This window comes from Salvelinus namaycush, chromosome 20 (assembly GCF_016432855.1).
Source record: "Salvelinus namaycush isolate Seneca chromosome 20, SaNama_1.0, whole genome shotgun sequence".
NCBI classification, from domain to species: Eukaryota; Metazoa; Chordata; class Actinopteri; order Salmoniformes; family Salmonidae; genus Salvelinus; species Salvelinus namaycush.
The window spans coordinates 40,109,742-40,128,078 of NC_052326.1; the positions used below are offsets into that span (position 1 = coordinate 40,109,742).

An 18,337-nucleotide genomic window follows, 5' to 3' on the forward strand; every position below is an offset into this window, starting at 1 on the left:
GCAAAAAAATGATTTGAGATAAGGGGGTGAATGATACAGCAGGCATATCTGTGGGCACCTGGTTCCTGAAGGACATGGGGTCGATGGGGTCCTCGGCGGCTAGGGAGATGCTGCTGAGGAGGATGAAGAGGAGGATGGTGTTGGTGAAGGTGGTGGCGTTGATGATGCGGTGGCACAGCTTACGGAACCTGGAGGGGGACACAGTTTACATCACAGGCTGCAGACTTCTATACTGAGTAACTGACAGTCAATTAAGGAGGCTAAAATAACCTCATAATACCAACATCATTATCCATTCCTCATCATCGTTATCATCACCATCATCACCATCCTAATTCATTCATCATCATCATCATCATCACCATTCTAATTCATTCATCATCATCATCATCATCACCACCATCATAATTCATTCATCAATGTCATCATCAACATCATCACCATCCTAATTCATTCATCATCATCATCATCACCATTCTAATTCATTCATCATCATCATCATCATCACCACCATCATAATTCATTCATCAATGTCATCATCACCATCATAATTCATTCATCATCATCATCATCATCACCACCATCATAATTCATTAATCAATGTCATCATCACCATCATAATTCATTCATCATCATCATCATCATCACCACCATCATAATTCATTAATCAATGTCATCATCACTGTCATGACGTTGGGTTGGGGGTAGGTTTATGACAGTCATAAATACCTCTTTCCCCCTTTTTTCTCTCTCCCTACTATAACTGATGTGACATAAGGAAACCCATGGGTTAACATAGAGATTCTGGGTAACATCAGAAGTTGGGGGAAATTAACTATATTCTGGTAATCTGACCAACTGAACATATGCGGTGGTACTTAAGGTATATTATGTCAGTTCGGTTGCCCTCTGACACATTCTCATCAATGATAGAATGACATAAACTCTACTGTGGAAAGTCTAAACGTCAGAGGTATCGAATTCACATGGAATTGTTGTTTAATTCAAATGTTTGAATATGACATTATTTGTGAAGAGGTGAAATGTAATTTTAGCTTCCAAATGAGAGATCTGGACTTTCATAAGTGTTCCTCTGCTCACAGTGGCCCGCCCCTGTGAAGAGGCATGGGTTATAAACTTTTCAGACACACCCCTCTCCCTCCACTATAAAAGCCATGGACAAAAATATAACTTTCTGTTCCGGGTACGCTAGGATGACGATCCGGTGTCAGAATGGTTCAGATAATAACTACAGAACTAAGCCAACAGCAGCATGGACTTTGGTTGTGAATGGTATGAACTTTGAACTCGTATTCACTACAGAAGTGATATCTCCTAGCCGTTGAGTTAGCAACAGCTAAACGCAGGTTAGGAAGGACAGTCCAAGTATCCCGTCTACTACACACAACGTATCCCGTGACCTACCAGAGACATTCTTCAAAGGACAGAGGACTCGGGTTGGCGACACGGTCCATCTACCACCAACCTACTGAAGCGCAGCTCAGAGTAAATATGTATTGCATTTTCCTCTTCAAATGGGCGGTAATTTAGAATGCATAAGATACTGTATTTACGATAGCACAGCTCGCCTATGTTCCAGTCTCCCGCTCTTTCACTAGGACTCAGCCCCTTCCCTTTGTGTAACAAGCTGTCATATCTATTCTGCCCGCTAGGGACGTTTTTCTGTATGACGTAATTTGTGATCAAGTTATGATTTAATTGTATATGTGTGATTCTGTGTGATTAGTTAGGTATTTAGTAAATAAATAATTAAACCCAATTTTGTATTGCTGATTCAACTTGTTAGCCAGGATTCTTGCAGATAATCAAGGACTTACAACTTTCAGATGAGACTGAATAAAATGACGATTAATGTGACTGTTATGGATGTAAAATCTTACTAAATCTTTAAGAGTTTATTCGAAAGATAACAGCTCTATAAATATTCTTTCGTGGTGTCCCTCTCTAGTTAATTCATATTTACATGATTAGTTCAATCAGGTAATATTAATTACGGAGAAATTATTTTATAGAATAGCATGTCATAGCAATTAATCTGGCATAGTCAAAGACACGACATCACCATCATCACCATCCTAATTCATTCATCATCAACATCATCACCATCATCATCAACATCAACACCATCATCATCATCATCAACATAATCATCATCATCACCATCATCACAATCATCATCACCATCATCATAATAATAATCACCATCATCATCATCATCAACATCATCATCAACATAATCATCATCACCATCATCAACATCATCACAATCATCATCAACATCAACATCATCACCATCACCATCATCATAATCATCATCACCATCATCATCAACATCATGATCATTACTTGTTCTCAGGGCTGAAGATGTAGAAGGAGCTGGCCTCTGGAATCGGTACCACCTCCTCCTTCAGCTGCAGGTCTGCCATTGGCCGGGGCCTCGGGGTGTCAGGGATATCAGGCTCTTCCTCCTCATCATCGCCTGGATGACAGAAAGAACAGAAGAACGTGACACGTTCTAAATTCTGAATTCTGTTAGATCCAGATTCCATTGCATGGATGTGCCCAGAGGTGTGTGAGATAGTGGGATATACCAGGGAAGTCAGCAGGGGGGAAGGGGTCCTTGATCTCATTCACGTTGGACTCAAACTCGTCTACTTTCAGCTGTGACATAAACAACATTTTTATTAGAGGGAGCATGGGTTGTAATCCCACCGGCTACACGGATGTCCACCGTGGGGCAGGTCTGTCTGTGGACAGTAGTTGACAGTGTGAAATATCGGGGCCTGTATTCATAAAGCATCTCAAAGTAGGAGCTCTGATCTAGGATCAGGTTCTCCATGTCCTTATAATAATCATTATATTATGATCTCATGGGCCCTGACCTTGGCTGTAGTAGGGATGCCCTCTATTTTAGCCCTCTCTGCTGCCAACTTCTTGGCCAGGAGTGCCTTCTCCTCTGTTGCCTTGTCAGGCATGTTAGCCCTGAGCAGCTTCTTGCGTTTCTTCTCCTCAGACTTCTCCTTCTGGGCCATGGTCAGACTCTCGGCCTCCGCCAGGTTGTCCACGGCGATGGCCAGGAACACATTCAGCAGGATGTCTGAGGGCTAAGGGTCAAAGGTAATTACGGTAGGCAAAGGAAGAGAGACACTTATTTACCCAAGGACAGTAGGTCAGTCAGATTTCTGTCTAATAGAGGGGTTGGACTGAGTTTGGTTGGTTTTAGTTTAGACTAGCAATTCATGTGTGCAGACTCAACACAGACACTCAGCACACAGACATACACACACACACACACAGGATACAGTTTCCGCAGACAAAGAGGATGATGAAGTAGATGCTGACGAGGATCCCGGGCATTGTGGGACCGCCATGCGCCATGATGCCATCATACATCACAGCGTTCCAGTCCTCCCCCGTCAGGATCTATCAGAGAGACAGAGTGAGGGAGAGAGAGAGAGTGAGCGAGAGAGAGCGAGAGAGAGAGAGAGGGAGAGGGAGAGGGAGAGGGAGAGAGAGAGAGAGAGAGAGAGAGGGAGAGAGAGGGAGAGGGAGAGAGAGAGAGAGAGAGAGAGGGAGAGGGAGGGAGAGAGAGAGAGAGAGAGAGAGAGAGAGAGAGAGAGAGAGAGAGAGAAATTATTAGCCTTTTCCAGAGGGAATCAAACAAAAAGCAAGCTCTAATGTCCAACATTTACATATCATACAGCTTCATATACGCCTCCAGATGGTCATATCATCTTTCCCACATTGTGCGCTAATTGTGTTATAATGATGATTGTATGTGTATTCCTCCCTACCTGGAAGACACTGATGAGGGCCTGGGGGAAGCTGTCGAAGGTGCTGCGGGGTTTGAGCTGGTTGGGGAAGTTGAATTTTCCCCCGAACACCTGCATGCCCAGCAGAGAGAAGATGACGATGAAGAGGAAGAGGAGGAGGAGCAGGCAGGCAATGGACTTTGTGGAGTTCAGCAGGGATACCACCAGGTTACTGAGAGATGTCCAGTACCTGAAACACACACACACACACAGAGAAAGAGAGAGAGAGAGAGAGAGAGAGAGAGAGAGAGAGAGAGAGAGAGAGAGAGAGAGAGAGAGAGAGAGAGAGAGAGAGAGAGAGAGGAGGGGGGGGGGGTGTTACCTACTTCCTGATTAGCTATTGCCCTCTGGGGGATGAGGATGTAAGACACAATTAATCAACGTATCAATAAATTAACTGGAACAATCTGGAGAGCCATGGTGTGTGCAGGCTTTTGGTCCAGTCCATCACTAACACACCTGAAAACCAAATGCAGCCTATTGTAAAAGTCTTACTTGGTGACTTTGAGCAGCCTTAGCAGTCGTATGCAGCGCAGCACGGAGATGCCCGTGACGGTCATGACGTCCATGCGGACCAGAATGAGTTCCAGAATGCCGGTGGAGACCACGAAGCAGTCGAAGCGGTTGAACAGAGACATGAAGTATTGCTGGAGGCCCAGAGCATACAGCTTTATAAACATCTCAATGGCAAACAGAGACAGCAGAACCTTGTTGGCAGTGTCTGGGAGGGGGGAGAGAGAAGGAGAGGCAGGGAGAGAGAAGGAGAGGCAGTGAGAGAGGAGAAGAGGCAGGGAGAGAGAAGGAGAGGCAGTGAGAGAGAAGGAGAGGCAGGGAGAGAGAAGAAGAGGCATGGAGAGAGAAGGAGATGCAGGGAGAGAGAAGGAGAGGAAGTGAGAGAGAAGAAGAGGCAGGGAGAGAGAAGGAGAGGCAGGGAGAGAGAAGAAGAGGCGGGAGAGAGGAGAAGAGGCAGGGAGAGAGAAGGAGAGGCAGGGAGAGAGAAGGAGAGGCAGGGAGAGAGAAGGAGAGGCAGGGAGAGAGAAGGAGAGGCAGGGAGAGAGAAGGAGAGGCAGGGAGAGAGAAGAAGAGGCGGGAGAGAGGAGAAGAGGCAGGGAGAGAGAAGGAGAGGCAGGGAGAGAGAAGGAGAGGCAGGGAGAGAGAAGGAGAGGCAGGGAGAGAGAAGACGAGGCAGGGAGAGAGACGGAGAGGCAGTGAGAGAGAAGGAGAGGCAGGGAGAGAGAAGGAGATGCAGGGAGAGAGAAGGAGAGGCAGGGAGAGAGGAGAAGAGGCAGGGAGAGAGAAGGAGAGGCAGTGAGAGAGGAGAAGAGGCAGGGAGAGAGAAGAAGAGGCGGGAGAGAGGAGAAGAGGCAGGGAGAGAGAAGGAGAGGCAGGGAGAGAGAAGGAGAGGCAGGGAGAGAGAAGGAGAGGCAGGGAGAGAGAAGAAGAGGCAGGGAGAGAGAAGGAGAGGCAGTGAGAGAGAAGAAGAGGCAGGGAGAGAGAAGGAGAGGCAGGGAGAGAGAAGAAGAGGCAGGGAGAGAGAAGGAGAGGCAGGGAGAGAGAAGGAGAGGCAGGGAGAGAGAAGGAGAGGCAGTGAGAGAGAAGGAGAGGCAGGGAGAGAGAAGGAGAGGCAGGGAGAGAGAAGAAGAGGCAGGGAGAGAGAAGGAGAGGCAGGTAGAGAGAAGGAGAGGCAGTGAGAGAGAAGAAGAGGCAGGGAGAGAGAAGGAGAGGCAGGGAGAGAGAAGAAGAGGCAGGGAGAGAGAAGGAGAGGCAGGGAGAGAGAAGGAGAGGCAGGGAGAGAGAAGGAGAGGCAGGGAGAGAGAAGGAGTGGCAGGGAGAGAGAAGGAGAGGCAGGGGGAGAGAAGAAGAGGCAGAGAGAGAGAAGGAGAGGCAGGGAGAGAGAAGGAGAGGCAGTGAGAGAGAAGAAGAGGCAGGGAGAGAGAAGGAGAGGCAGGGAGAGAGAAGAAGAGGCAGGGAGAGAGAAGGAGAGGCAGGGAGAGAGAAGGAGAGGCAGGGAGAGAGAAGGAGAGGCAGGGAGAGAGGAGAAGAGGCAGGGAGAGAGAAGGAGAGGCAGTGAGAGAGGAGAAGAGGCAGGGAGAGAGAAGAAGAGGCGGGAGAGAGGAGAAGAGGCAGGGAGAGAGAAGGAGAGGCAGGGAGAGAGAAGGAGAGGCAGGGAGAGAGAAGAAGAGGCAGGGAGAGAGAAGGAGAGGCAGTGAGAGAGAAGAAGAGGCAGGGAGAGAGAGAGATAAAGAGAGAGAATTACTGAATGTGTTAGTCATGTCAGAGACAACCACACATGTTAGATGCTGTGTATATGAAACCAACTTCAGTGTGATGCTAGCCTCGGCTTCCAGGCCTCGCTTACGTTGTTCTCCAGAGGGAAGTTGATAAAGGAATAGTAGGTATGAGTGGAGCGCTATTGCCAGTTGCTGCAGGCTGATTGGCTGTGAGTAGATGTACATTTTTCACAAATAATATATAATTTGGTTGAAATGACTACCCCACGTGGGCACAAGTGAAAATTATTGGCTTTCAGTTTGGAATCTCCGCCTCTGTTTTGAAGGTGGTTATTCCAATTGTGGGGAGGGGCAAACGGCTTGAATACACTCCACCTTCTTCTAGCCTTTTTCTGACAAGAACTTCCACAGGCTTTCATACCAAAGGTGAGGCTTCTCAGGGAAGCTCAACCATAAGATGACGCCGGAGAAGAAGGCAGACGTTTTACGTGCCCCCAACCGAGTGATTTGTGTGAAGAGGGCGTGGAGAAAAAGGGGCCGGAGGGTGGGCTGCCTTCTGAGAATTCGTAGGCGATCGAATAAACCCCCACCTCCTTCCATTCTGCTAACGTGCAATCTTTGGAGAATAAAATAGATGACCTATGCGGAAGATTAATCTACCAACGGGACATTCAAAACTGTAACATCTTATGCTTCACAGAGTCGTAGCTGAACGACGACACTATCAACATACAGCTGGCTGGTTATACGCTGTACCGGCAGGATAGAACAGCGGCGTCTGGTAAGACAAGGGGCTGTGGACTATGTATTTTTGTAAATAACAGCTGGCGCACGATATCTAAGGAAGTCTCGAGCTATTGCTCACCTGACGTAGAGTATCTCATGATAAACTGTAGACACCACCACACTGTATTTTTCGTAGCTGCTTAGATACCACCTCAGTCAGAGGCTGGCACCAAGACAGCATTGAATGAACTGTATTCCACCATAAGCAAACAAGAAAACGCTCACCCAGATGCGGCGCTCCTAGTAGACGGTGACTTTAATGCAGGGAAACTTAAATCCGTTTTACCAAATTTCTATCAGCATGTTAAATGTGCAACCAGAGGTAAAAAAACTCTGGAATATCTTTCCTCCACACACAGAGATGCATACAAAGCTCTCCCTCGCCCTCCATTTGGCAAATCTGACCATAAATCTATCCTCCTGATTCCTGCTTACAAGCAGGAAGCACCAGTGATCAATAAAAAAAAGTGGTCAGATGAAACAGATGCTAAGCTACAGGACTGTTTTGCTAGCACAGACTGGAATATGTTCTGGGATTCCTCCAATGGCATTTAGGAGAACACCACATCAGTCATTGGCTTCATCAATAAGTGCATCGATGACGTCGTCCCCACAGTGACTGTACGTATATACCCCAACCAGAAGCCATGGATTACAGGCAACATCTGCACTGAGCTAAAGGCTAGAGCTGCCACCTTTAAGGAGCAGGACTCTAACCCGGTCACTTATAAGAAATCCCGCTATGCCCTCCGACAAACCATCAAACAGGCAAAGCGTCAATACAGGACTAAGATCGAATCATACTACACCGGCTCTGACGCTCGTCGGATGTGGCAGGGCTTGCAAGCCATTACAGACTACAAAGAGAAGCACACCCGGAGCTGCCCAGTGACACGAGCCTACCAGATGAGCTAAACTACTTCTATGCTCGGTTCAAGGCAAATAACACTGAAACATGCATGAGAGCACCAGCTGTTCTGGAAGACTATGTGATTACGCTCTCCGCAGCCGATGTGAGTAAGACCTTTAAACAGGTCAACATTCACAAGGCCGCAGGGCCAGACAGATTACCAGGACGTGCACTGCGAACATGCGCTGACCACCTGGCAAGTGTCTTCACTGACATTTTCAACCTCTCCCTGTCCGAGTCTGTAATACCAACATGTTTCAAGCAGACCACCATAGTGCCTGTGCCCAAGAACACTAAGGTAACCCGCCTAAACGACTAACGACCCGTAGCACTCACGTCTGTAGCCATGAAGTGCTTCGAAAGGCTGGTCATGGCTCACATCAACACCATTATCCCAGAAACCCTAGACCTACTCCAATTTGCATACTGCCCCAACAGATCCACAGATGACGCAATCTCTATTGCACTCCACACTGCCCTTTCCCACCTGGACGAAAGGAACACCTATGTGAGAATGCTATTCATTGACCACAGCTCAGCGTATCAACACCATAGTGCCCTCAAAGCTCATCAATAAGCTAAGGAACCTGGGACTAAACACCTCCCTCGGCAACTGGATTCTGGACTTCCTGACGGGCCGCCACCTGGTGGTAAGGGTAGGTGACAATACATCTGCCACGCTGATCCTCAACACAGGGGCCCCTCAGGGGTGCGTGCTCAGTCCCCTCCTGTACTCCCTTTTCACTCATGACTGCACGGCCAGGCACGACTCCATTAAGTTTGCCGATGACACAACAGTAGTAGGCCTGATCACGGACAACAACGAGACAGCCTATAGGGAGGAGGTCAGAGACCTGGCCGTGTGGTGCCAGGACAACAACCTCGCCCTCAACGTGATCAAGACAAAGGAGATGATTGTGGACTACAGGAAAAAGAGGACCGAGCACGCCCCCATTCTCATCGATGGGGCTGCAGTGGAGCAGGTTGAGAGCTTCAAGTTCCTTGGTGTCCATATCACCAACAAACTAACATGGTCCAAGCACACCAAGACAGTCGTGAAGAGGGCACGACAAAACCTATTCCCCCTCAGGAGACTGAAAAGATTTGGCATGGGTCTTCAGATCCTCAAAAGGTTCTACAGCTGCACCATCGAGAGCATCCTGACTGGTTGCATCCCTGCCTGGTATGGCAACTGCTCGGCCTCCGACCGCAAGGCACTACAGAGGGTAGTGCAAACAGCCCAGTACATCACTGGGGTATAGGGTACCACACTCTATACCAGACGGTGTCAGAGGAAGGCCTTTTACACCGCTGCTACTCTCTGTTGTTATCATTTATGCATAGTCACTTTAATAACTCTACCTACATGTACATATTACCTCAACTATCCGGTGCCCCCGCACATTGACTCTGTACCGGTACCCCCTGTATATAGTCTGGCTATTGTTATTTTACTGCTGCTCTTTAATTACTTGTTACTTTTATTTCTTACTCTTACCCGTATTTTTTTTAACTGCATTGTTAGTTAGGGGCTTGTAAGTAAGCATTTCACTGTAAGGTGAACACCTGTTGTATTTGGCGTATGTGACTAATAAAATTTGGTGAGGCTAATGTGACACTAACAGTATAGCTTCCTCCAATGTCCCTGTCCCGTACCAGGCTTGAACTAGTGATCCTCTAATCGCAAACACACGTGACCGCCTTCTTTGACAAGATACCAAGCAATTGAGCTATAGAAAAGGATCCAATTCGCTAGCTACATTGGTGACATTTTAAGCTAGTTGTAGAGTAAGCTTACGGCACACTCCTAACTCAGTTACATGTATATCAGTTTATTCTATAGACATACTGTAGATATGTGTAGATATGCTATAGATATGTGTAGATAGTGACCTTGCCACCAGTTAGTTTATTTGATAGATATGCTGTAGATTTGTGTAGATACTGACCTTGCCACTCGTGAGTTTATTCTATAGATATGTGTAGATGTAGATATGTGTAGACACGCTATAGATTTGTGTGGGGCGGCAGGTAACCTAGTATTTAGAGAGTTGGACTAGTAACCGAAAGGTTGCAAGATCAAATCCCTGAGCTGACAAGGTACAAATCTGTCATTCTGCCCCTAAACAAGGCAGTTAACCCACTGTTCCTAGGCCGTCATTGAAAATAAGAATTTGTTATAACTGACTTGCCTAGTTAAATAAAGGTAAATATAAAATAAAAACATGTGTGTAGATATGCTATAGATATGTGTAGATACTGACCTTGCCACTCAGTGAGTTGCTGGGACTGCTTGTGGTGTTCAGTAGCGATGGCCAGCGTGTTCAGAAACACCAGAAGGATCACCCACCAGTAGAACATACGGGACTTCACATACACAAGACACTTACGCCGGAAGAAAACGTTCCATTTACGAGCCAGCTTGCTGAACAGTGAGAGATGAGGGAGAGGAGGAGATGAAGAGATGTCATGTTAGGAGATGTGTCAGACTCATGAGGTCTGTTTTCCTTTCATCAAGACACCTGAGTGTTGTCCCAGTCAGAGGCAGGTGTTGGTGTACTTACTAGTAGTACATAATTTTTTGCATGGTGTCCATGTCCTTTAGACTCCCTGCCTCAGATTCTCCATCTTCCAGGGGTAGCAGGCCTTGGGACAAGAGACACTGATGTCACTGCATGGTGTTTGATAAGGGCTGACTCATATTGTACTCTTCTATTCTAATTGATCCTGTTGTGTGTTGGTGATAGGGTTAGGAAGCCATAAGTACCCTGTCCCTCCCCGTCGGCGTCCATGACTTCGGCCTGTGTGATCCACTCCATGTAGCCCTTCACATCCTCATCCAGCTGCTGGGTCTCCCTCATCTCTGTGTACTCTCCGCGCGCCTTGCCCTTTTCTCGCTCCTTAGTGAATTCACTGACGGAGGTAAAAGAGAGATAGAGAAAATATAAAAATGAGAGAAATGGAGGAGAAAGAGAGACAGACCAGGTGATGTGTGTGTGGTGTCTCCACTTACCCACTGAGCACGCCCAGGACCAGGTTGAGCACAAAGAAGGAGCCAACCAAGATGAGAGTCAGAAAATACATCCATGGCCACTCCATACCAATAGCATCATTCACCTGGGAGACGGAGATAGAGAGATGGGGGAGAGAGAAAGAGAGATGGAGAGACGGGGGAAGAGAGAGAGAGAGAGAGAGAGAGAGAGAGAGAGAGAGAGAGAGAGAGAGCGAGAGAGAGAGAGAGAGAGAGAGAGAGAGAGAGAGAGAGAGAGAGAGAGAGAGAGAGAGAGAGAGAGAGAAAAAAACAAAGAAAACATTAGAAGCAAAAAACATTTTGATACCGAATGTAAAACAATCTAAGACAAATGTCAAATGAAAAACATAAGCAGCAAAATAACCCAGAGCTAAGCTAGGAATAGTTTGAAACTCTGAAACAGTATAAACATACACTGAAATGCAAGACATTGAATTATAACAGCAAGACACTTGTTGAAATTGAAAACGCAATTGAACAACATCAGTTGTGGGACATGTGGAACAATTTAAGCAGAGCAAAGCCACAAGAATTAGCCATACAAGATGAATGAATTTGGAAAACTTATTTTGATAATCTGTACAAAAACATCCCACAAAAAGACTTACAGCATACCCAATTAGAAATTTAAGTAATGTTTAACATCCTTGAATAAGTCATTAAAAACAACCAAAATCCATTAGATTACCCAATAACCCAACAATAACTAAATGAAAAGCTAAAATCTATAAAACCAAAGAAGGCCTGTTGTCAAGATAACATCAGAAATTAAATGCTGAAAAACAGCATATGTGAGTTGCAAAATGCTGTGCTTAAATTGTTCAACATGGTACTAACTTCTGGCTGCTTTCCTGATGTCTGGAACCAGAGGCTCATTTCCCCTATCCACAAAAGTGGAGACAAATCAGACCTCGATAATTACAGGGGAATTTGCATAAACAGCAACTTGGGAAAGCATTTTGAAGTCAAGAATTAAAACCTTTCTTCAAGAAAAAATGCAATAAGTAAATGTCAGATTGACTTTCTCCCCAACCATCGCACTACTTTCCATATATACGCCTTACACACACTAATTAATAAACACATCCACCGAAAAAAAGAGGGAAAAATCTTTGCTTGCTTTATTGACTTTAAAAAAGCATTTGATTCTATTTGGCACGAAGGTCTATTCTTCAAAATTCTCCAAAGTTGGCTTGGTAGTAAAGTGTATGACTTAATAAAATGTATGTACACAGAAAACATGTGTGCAATAAAAATCCAAAACCAAAGAACATTATTATTTTTGCAATGTCGAGGTGTGAGACAAGGCTGCAGTTTGAGTCCAAACCTTTTCAACATTTATATCAATTGATTAGCAGACATGTTGTACCATTCTGCAGCCCCAGGAATCACACTATTTGACACAGAGGAACATATCTGCTATATGCTGATGATTTGGTTCGTCTTTCACCAACCAAAGGTCTTCAACAGAACCTTTGTCACGTTCCTGACCTTATTTTCCTTTGTTTAGCTTTGTTTAGTTGGTCAGGACGTGAGCTGGGTGGGCAGTCTATGTTATGTGTTTCTATGTTTAGGTTCATTGGTAATTAGCCTTATATGGTTCTCAATCAGGGGCAGGTGTTTGACGTTTCCTCTGATTGAGAACCATATAAAGGTAGGCTGTTCACACCGTCTGTTTGTGGGTGATTGTCTTCCGTGTCAGTGTTGTTACCACACGGGACTGTTTCATTTGTTTTAGTCGGTTCCTGTTCGTGCGTTCTTTGTGTTCTATAAGTTCTCATGTTCAGGTCTGTCTACGTCGTTTTGTTGTTTTGTAGTTATTCAAGTGTGCTTCGTGTTCGTCTTGTTTAATAAATCAACATGTATTCATCACCAGCTGCGTTTTGGTCCAATCCATGCTCCTCCTCAGACGAGGAGGAGAACAACCGTTACAACCTTACTATTTCAGAGCAATATTGACATAATTGGACCCTGGCAGTAAAAAAATAAAAAAATAACTCACCTTGGACAACATCATAATTGAACACACTAAAAATGACTCATACTTTGGTCTGACCATATGTGCATCGGGAAACTTTAATATGGCAGTGAATGCACTCAAAGAAAAAGCCTGCAGAGCATCGTGTGCAATAAAAATGAAATTATTCAAAATCATCATCCCAATTAGAATTTGGACCAAAATATTTCACAGCGGAATCCTACCAATAGCTCTTTACAGAAGTGAAGTTTTGGAGCCACTCAATAAACTGGACTTTAAAATGTGGGACAAACATCCAATTGAAGCCCTACATGCAGAATTCTGTCGGAAAAGTCCTGAGAAATACACCAACTAATGCAGGTTGGGCAGAATTGGGCCGCTTTCCAGTGGTAATGAAAAAAACTAAAATGTTGGCCACACCTAAATTGAAGTCCAAATTCAAGTCTCCAATTTAAAGCACTTCAAACCCTAGAGCTGAGCCCAGAAACGAGCCCTCTCAGTCAGCTGGTGTTGGACCTAACCAACCAAGCTGACACCAGCATTGCTTCAAAAAAAATAAACAAATAAACAAAATCATGAACCAATCAAAGGACTCATATTTACAAAATCGGAAAAACAAAACAAAATCCCAAAGCCGACTAAATTGTTATCTGGCCCTAAACAGAGAATATGAATTGGCTGATTATCATTACTCTGTCAGAGATACGAAGCAGAGACAGATCCTTACCAAGTACAGGCTGAGAGACTTGTTTTATTTTTATTTAACCTTTATTTAGCTGGGCAAGTCAGTTAAGAACAATATATTTTGATTTGTTTAACACTTTTATGGTTACTACATGATTCCATATGTGTTATGTCATCTAGACAGCGTTGGCCTAGAGCACACTAAAAACGATACATACCTCGACCTAAACATCAGCGCCACAGGTAACTTCCACAAAGTTATGAACGATCTGAGAGACAAGGCAAGAAGGGCCTTCTATGCCATCAAAAGGAACATAACATTCGACATAGCAATTAGGATCTGGCTAAAAATACTTGAATCAGTTATAGAACACATTGCCCTTTATGGTTGTGAGGTCTGGGGTCCGCTCACCAACCAAGAATTCACAAAATGGGACAAACACCAAATTGAGACTCTGCATGCAGAATTCAGCAAAAATATCCTCTGTGTACAACGTAAAACACCAAATAATGCATGCAGAGCAGAATTAGGCCGATACCCCTTAATTATCAAAATCCAGAAAAGAGCCATTAAATTCTACAACCACCTAGAAGGAAGCGATTCCCAAACCTTCCATAACAACGCCATCACCTACAGAGAGATGATCCACTAAGCAAGCTGGTCCTTGGGCTCTGTTCACAAACACAAACAGACCCCACAGAGCCCCAGGACAGCAACACAACTTGACCCAACCAAATCACGAGAAAACAAAAAGATAATTACTTGACATATTGGAAAGAATTAACAAAAAAAACTGAGCAAACTAGAATGCTATTTGGCCCTAAACAGAGAGCACACAGTGTCAGAATACCTGACCACTGTGGCTGACCCAAACTTAAGGAAAGCTTTGACTCAGTGAGCATAGCCTTGCTATTAAGAAAGGCTGCCATAGGTAGAGTTGGCTCTCAGGAGAAGACAGGCTGCCCACAAAATGAGGTGGAAACTGAGCTGCACTTCATAACCTCCTGCCAAATGTATGACCATGTTAGAGGCACATATTTCCCTCAGATTACACAGACCCACAAAGAATCTGAAAACAAACCCAATTTCGATAAACTCCCATATCTATTGGGTGAAATACCACAGTGTGCCATCACAGCAGCAAGATGTGTGACCTGTTGCCACAAGAAAAGGTCAACCAGTGAATAACAAAGGCCATTGTAAATATAAACCATATTTATGTTTATTTATCTTCCGTTTTGTAGTTCAACTATTTGCACATAATATGACACTTGAAATGTCTTTATTATTTTGGAACTTTGTGGGTGTTTACTGTTCATTTGTATTGTTTATTTCAATTTTGTTTATTATCTACTTCACTTGCTTAAGCAATGTTAACATATGTTTCCCATGCCAATAAAGCCCTTAAATTGAAATTGAATTGAGAGAGAAGGAAATATTTTTGGACATTTTGTCTTTCTTTAATGATACACTACATACAAATTTCATTGAAAACTCATCACCACTCAAATGGGATGGCCTGCAGAGACCATCCCATTAAACAATAAAGGGTCTGTTACTATTCGACCCTGTTCCTCATTGTTAGCCAAATAGCCAACTGTCACGTTCGTCGTAACATTGAAGAGAGGAGGACCAAGGCGCAGCGTGATAACAATACATCTTCTTTATTTGAAGACGAGACGAAACGAACACTATACAAACTAGACAAAACAACAAACGTGAAGCTATAGAACAAATAGTGCTGACACTAAACACTACACATAGACAATCACCCACCAACTACCTAATGAATATGGCTGCCTAAATATGGTTCCCAATCAGAGACAACGATAGACAGCTGTCTCTAATTGAGAACCAATCTAGGCAACCATAGACATACATACACCTAGACTGAACACTGCCCCATAAACATACAAAAAACCCTAGACAATACAAAACACATACATCCCCCATGTCACACCCTGACCTAACTAAAATAATAAAGAAAACAAAGATAACTAAGGCCAGGGTGTGACACCAACTTTGCCTGAGCAAACAGAAAATTCAACAACACACATTTGGCCTTCTCCTTATTTGAATACTTGTACCCCATTATAAACATTCCAACAGTAAGACCCACCCCCAACCTCTCATACAGACATCCCAACAGAGACATTAATGGCATTAACCTGGCGCACACAGAAAACACACGAATCACAGTTTCACTCATAACACAGAAAGAACATCCTTGTCCGACTCCCGGGTCGACCCGTGCCAACCAGCTTTTAGTGGCCCTGACCTCTTTGGTACTGGGAGTTTGTAGAGCCCCCTCCATCTAAAAACCACCATACTCTCCGCCACACATACCCCTGCCACTGATGTCCCTTCACTCCTGTTAGGCTCCTAATGTTCCTCACCTTAATACAAAGGTTGTAGAGGGCTTTACCTCCCACCCCCTCAAACTCCCCCAGGCTCGGAGTGTTAAAGTCCTTTATAACCCCTTACTAGTCCCCAGTCTCTGCCGTCACCTGCAGCTGTGGAAACATTGGTGACCCCTCCCCCGTTGGCCGCTCAAACACCCCCCTTACCGACTCAAACAGTGCCTCCTGGACCTCACCCATGAATCTCTCCAGCAGCCTAAGAGATGTTAATCCTGTTTATTGTGCCACGACTTCCGGGATTTCCCACCCCTCTTCCCCCAGTAGTCGCAGGTCACCCAGCCTTAGTAAACCCGCTGCCATCAGTCGCTTCTGCAGGGTGGCCGATTGAACCGATCTCAAAAGGATGGCTGGATTGTGGAAGATAGGCTCCTCCCACAGCCCAGGCTCCACATCCCCTTCTCGTGCGGGCCTTAGCAGCTGCCAGGCCCTCAGCACTGCAGAGTAAAAATCAGAGAGACCTGCTGTACTCAGACTCTACAGCCTCATGAGGAACAGCTGCCGGTCCAACCCTAATCCGCCAGCACTCCTCAGCAGCGTGCATGCTGGTTCCCTCCAGCTGACATCAGTATGGTACAGCAGCCTCTGCGCCGCCTTTAGTCAGAATGCAGCCACCCTGCTCTCCAGTTCCACCAGACCCTGTCCTCCTTTGTGGACGGACATGTACAACACTGCCTCCCTCAGCCAGTGATGACCCAACCAGAAAAAAAATCCACCGGGGTTGTGGACAGCCAGTGTATGCCATAGGGAGGATGCCACCAGGTTGTTGATTATCAGCACCCTCCCTCTATATGACACTTGGGACAGGAGCCACCTCCACCTGGCCAGTCTTAACACCACTGCCTGTGACAGCCCCAACCAGTTCTTCCTGACCCACATCTCCGAGCCCAGGTACACCCCCAAAATGTTAAGCCCTTCACAGCCCCACTGCAAACCCCCTGGAAGCAGAGGGGAGGCACTAACCCTCCATACCCCCCATAACAGAGCTTTGCTCTTGCCCCAGTTCATCTTAGCTGAAGAAGCTCCCTCGTACACCTTCAGACTAGTCTCTAGTGCCTGCATATCCTGCCCATCACTGACCATCACAGCTGCATTTGCCCGATAGAGGGCATCCTTGTCTAATGCCCTGCCTCACCCAGACTGGCCTACTGAGCCCCCCTTCCACCTTGACCATACATGACGCCCCAGCATACAACATCTTCACACAAGCTAAAAACCTTTCCCCAAACACAGACATCACATTGAACAGATACTCATGGTCACTCTATCAAAAGCCTTCTCTTGGTCTAAAGAGACCAGTCCAACGTTCACATCAGAAACTCTCGACAAGTCCAACATGTCCCTGATTAAGAACAAGTTGTCCGTGATTGAGCATCCCGGTACACAATATGCCTGGCAAAAACTGCCCAGGTCCCTACGTAATTCAGCTAAATTAGCCTGGAGGCCTACATTGCCTTGCCCCACCATCTCTACCTCCACTTCACTGATACTACGCTCGAGTTCCCCCAATACTTTCCTGGCCTCTGAGGATGAGAGAGCTGTATAATTTTAACAGAAAAGCAGAATTTGGACTTTTCTCACATCCGACCATTGACTCAAAGATTCATACTACTCTCTTTGCTGCCCCCACCTTTCACAAAAAGTCTGGAAACCTGAGCAAAAAACACCATGGCATCTTGTAAGAGCTTTACATTAAACTTCCAATAGGATTCCAGCCGAGGCCCTGGTGAAATAGACAGCCGAGCCATGGTTATGTGGCGATCCGTAAAACCCACCGGGAGAATGGTAGTGCCCAACAGCCTATTGCTCTGATTTCTGGACATGCTCTAGTCGGGCTGCACTCACCCTAGCTCCAAAGACCTTCACCCATGTATACTGTCTTGTGTTGGGATGTTTAGTTCTCCAAACATCCACTAGGTCAAACTGCAACCTCTAAAGATTCTGACCCTTTTTTTCAATTTTCACCTAAAATGACATACCCAAATCTAACTGCCTGTAGCTCAGGACCTGAGGCAAGGATATGCATATTATTGATACCATTTGAAAGGAAACACTTTGAAGTTTGTGGAAATGTGAAATTAATGTAGGAGAATATAACACATTAGATCTGGTAAAAGATAATACCATCATCTTTGAAATGCAAGAGAAAGGCCATAATGTATTATTCCAGCCCAGGTGCAATTTAGATTTGGCCACTAGATGGCATCAGTGTATGTGCAAAGTTTTAGACTGATCTAATGAACCATTGCATATCTGTTCAAAATGTTGTATCAAGACTGCCCAAATATGCCTAAATGGTTTATTAATACATTTTCAAGTTCATAATTGTGCACCCTCCTCAAACAATAGCATGGTATTTTTTCACTGTAATAGCTACTGTAAATTGGACAGTGCAGTTAGATTAACAAGAATTCAAGCTTTCTGCTCACATCAGATATGTCTATGTTCTAGGATTTTTTTGTTTGT

The 18,337-nt window shown here is 45.2% G+C and overlaps 1 protein-coding gene across 1 annotated transcript in view; it reads right to left on the reverse strand.

Annotated features, from left to right (window-relative positions):
- The window catches only part of LOC120064811 (dihydropyridine-sensitive L-type skeletal muscle calcium channel subunit alpha-1-like), a 49,175-nt gene that overhangs the window by 16,435 nt on the left and 14,403 nt on the right, over positions 1-18,337 (reverse strand). The window contains exons 7-17 of the mRNA XM_039015410.1: positions 10,774-10,877; positions 10,528-10,673; positions 10,325-10,406; positions 10,025-10,185; positions 4,329-4,554; positions 3,816-4,023; positions 3,324-3,444; positions 2,904-3,118; positions 2,613-2,682; positions 2,368-2,500; positions 59-188 (exon numbers count right to left, since the gene is read on the reverse strand). Of these exons, the coding sequence (XP_038871338.1) occupies positions 59-188; positions 2,368-2,500; positions 2,613-2,682; positions 2,904-3,118; positions 3,324-3,444; positions 3,816-4,023; positions 4,329-4,554; positions 10,025-10,185; positions 10,325-10,406; positions 10,528-10,673; positions 10,774-10,877 (1,596 nt within the window). The remainder of the gene's footprint in view (positions 1-58; positions 189-2,367; positions 2,501-2,612; positions 2,683-2,903; positions 3,119-3,323; positions 3,445-3,815; positions 4,024-4,328; positions 4,555-10,024; positions 10,186-10,324; positions 10,407-10,527; positions 10,674-10,773; positions 10,878-18,337) is intronic.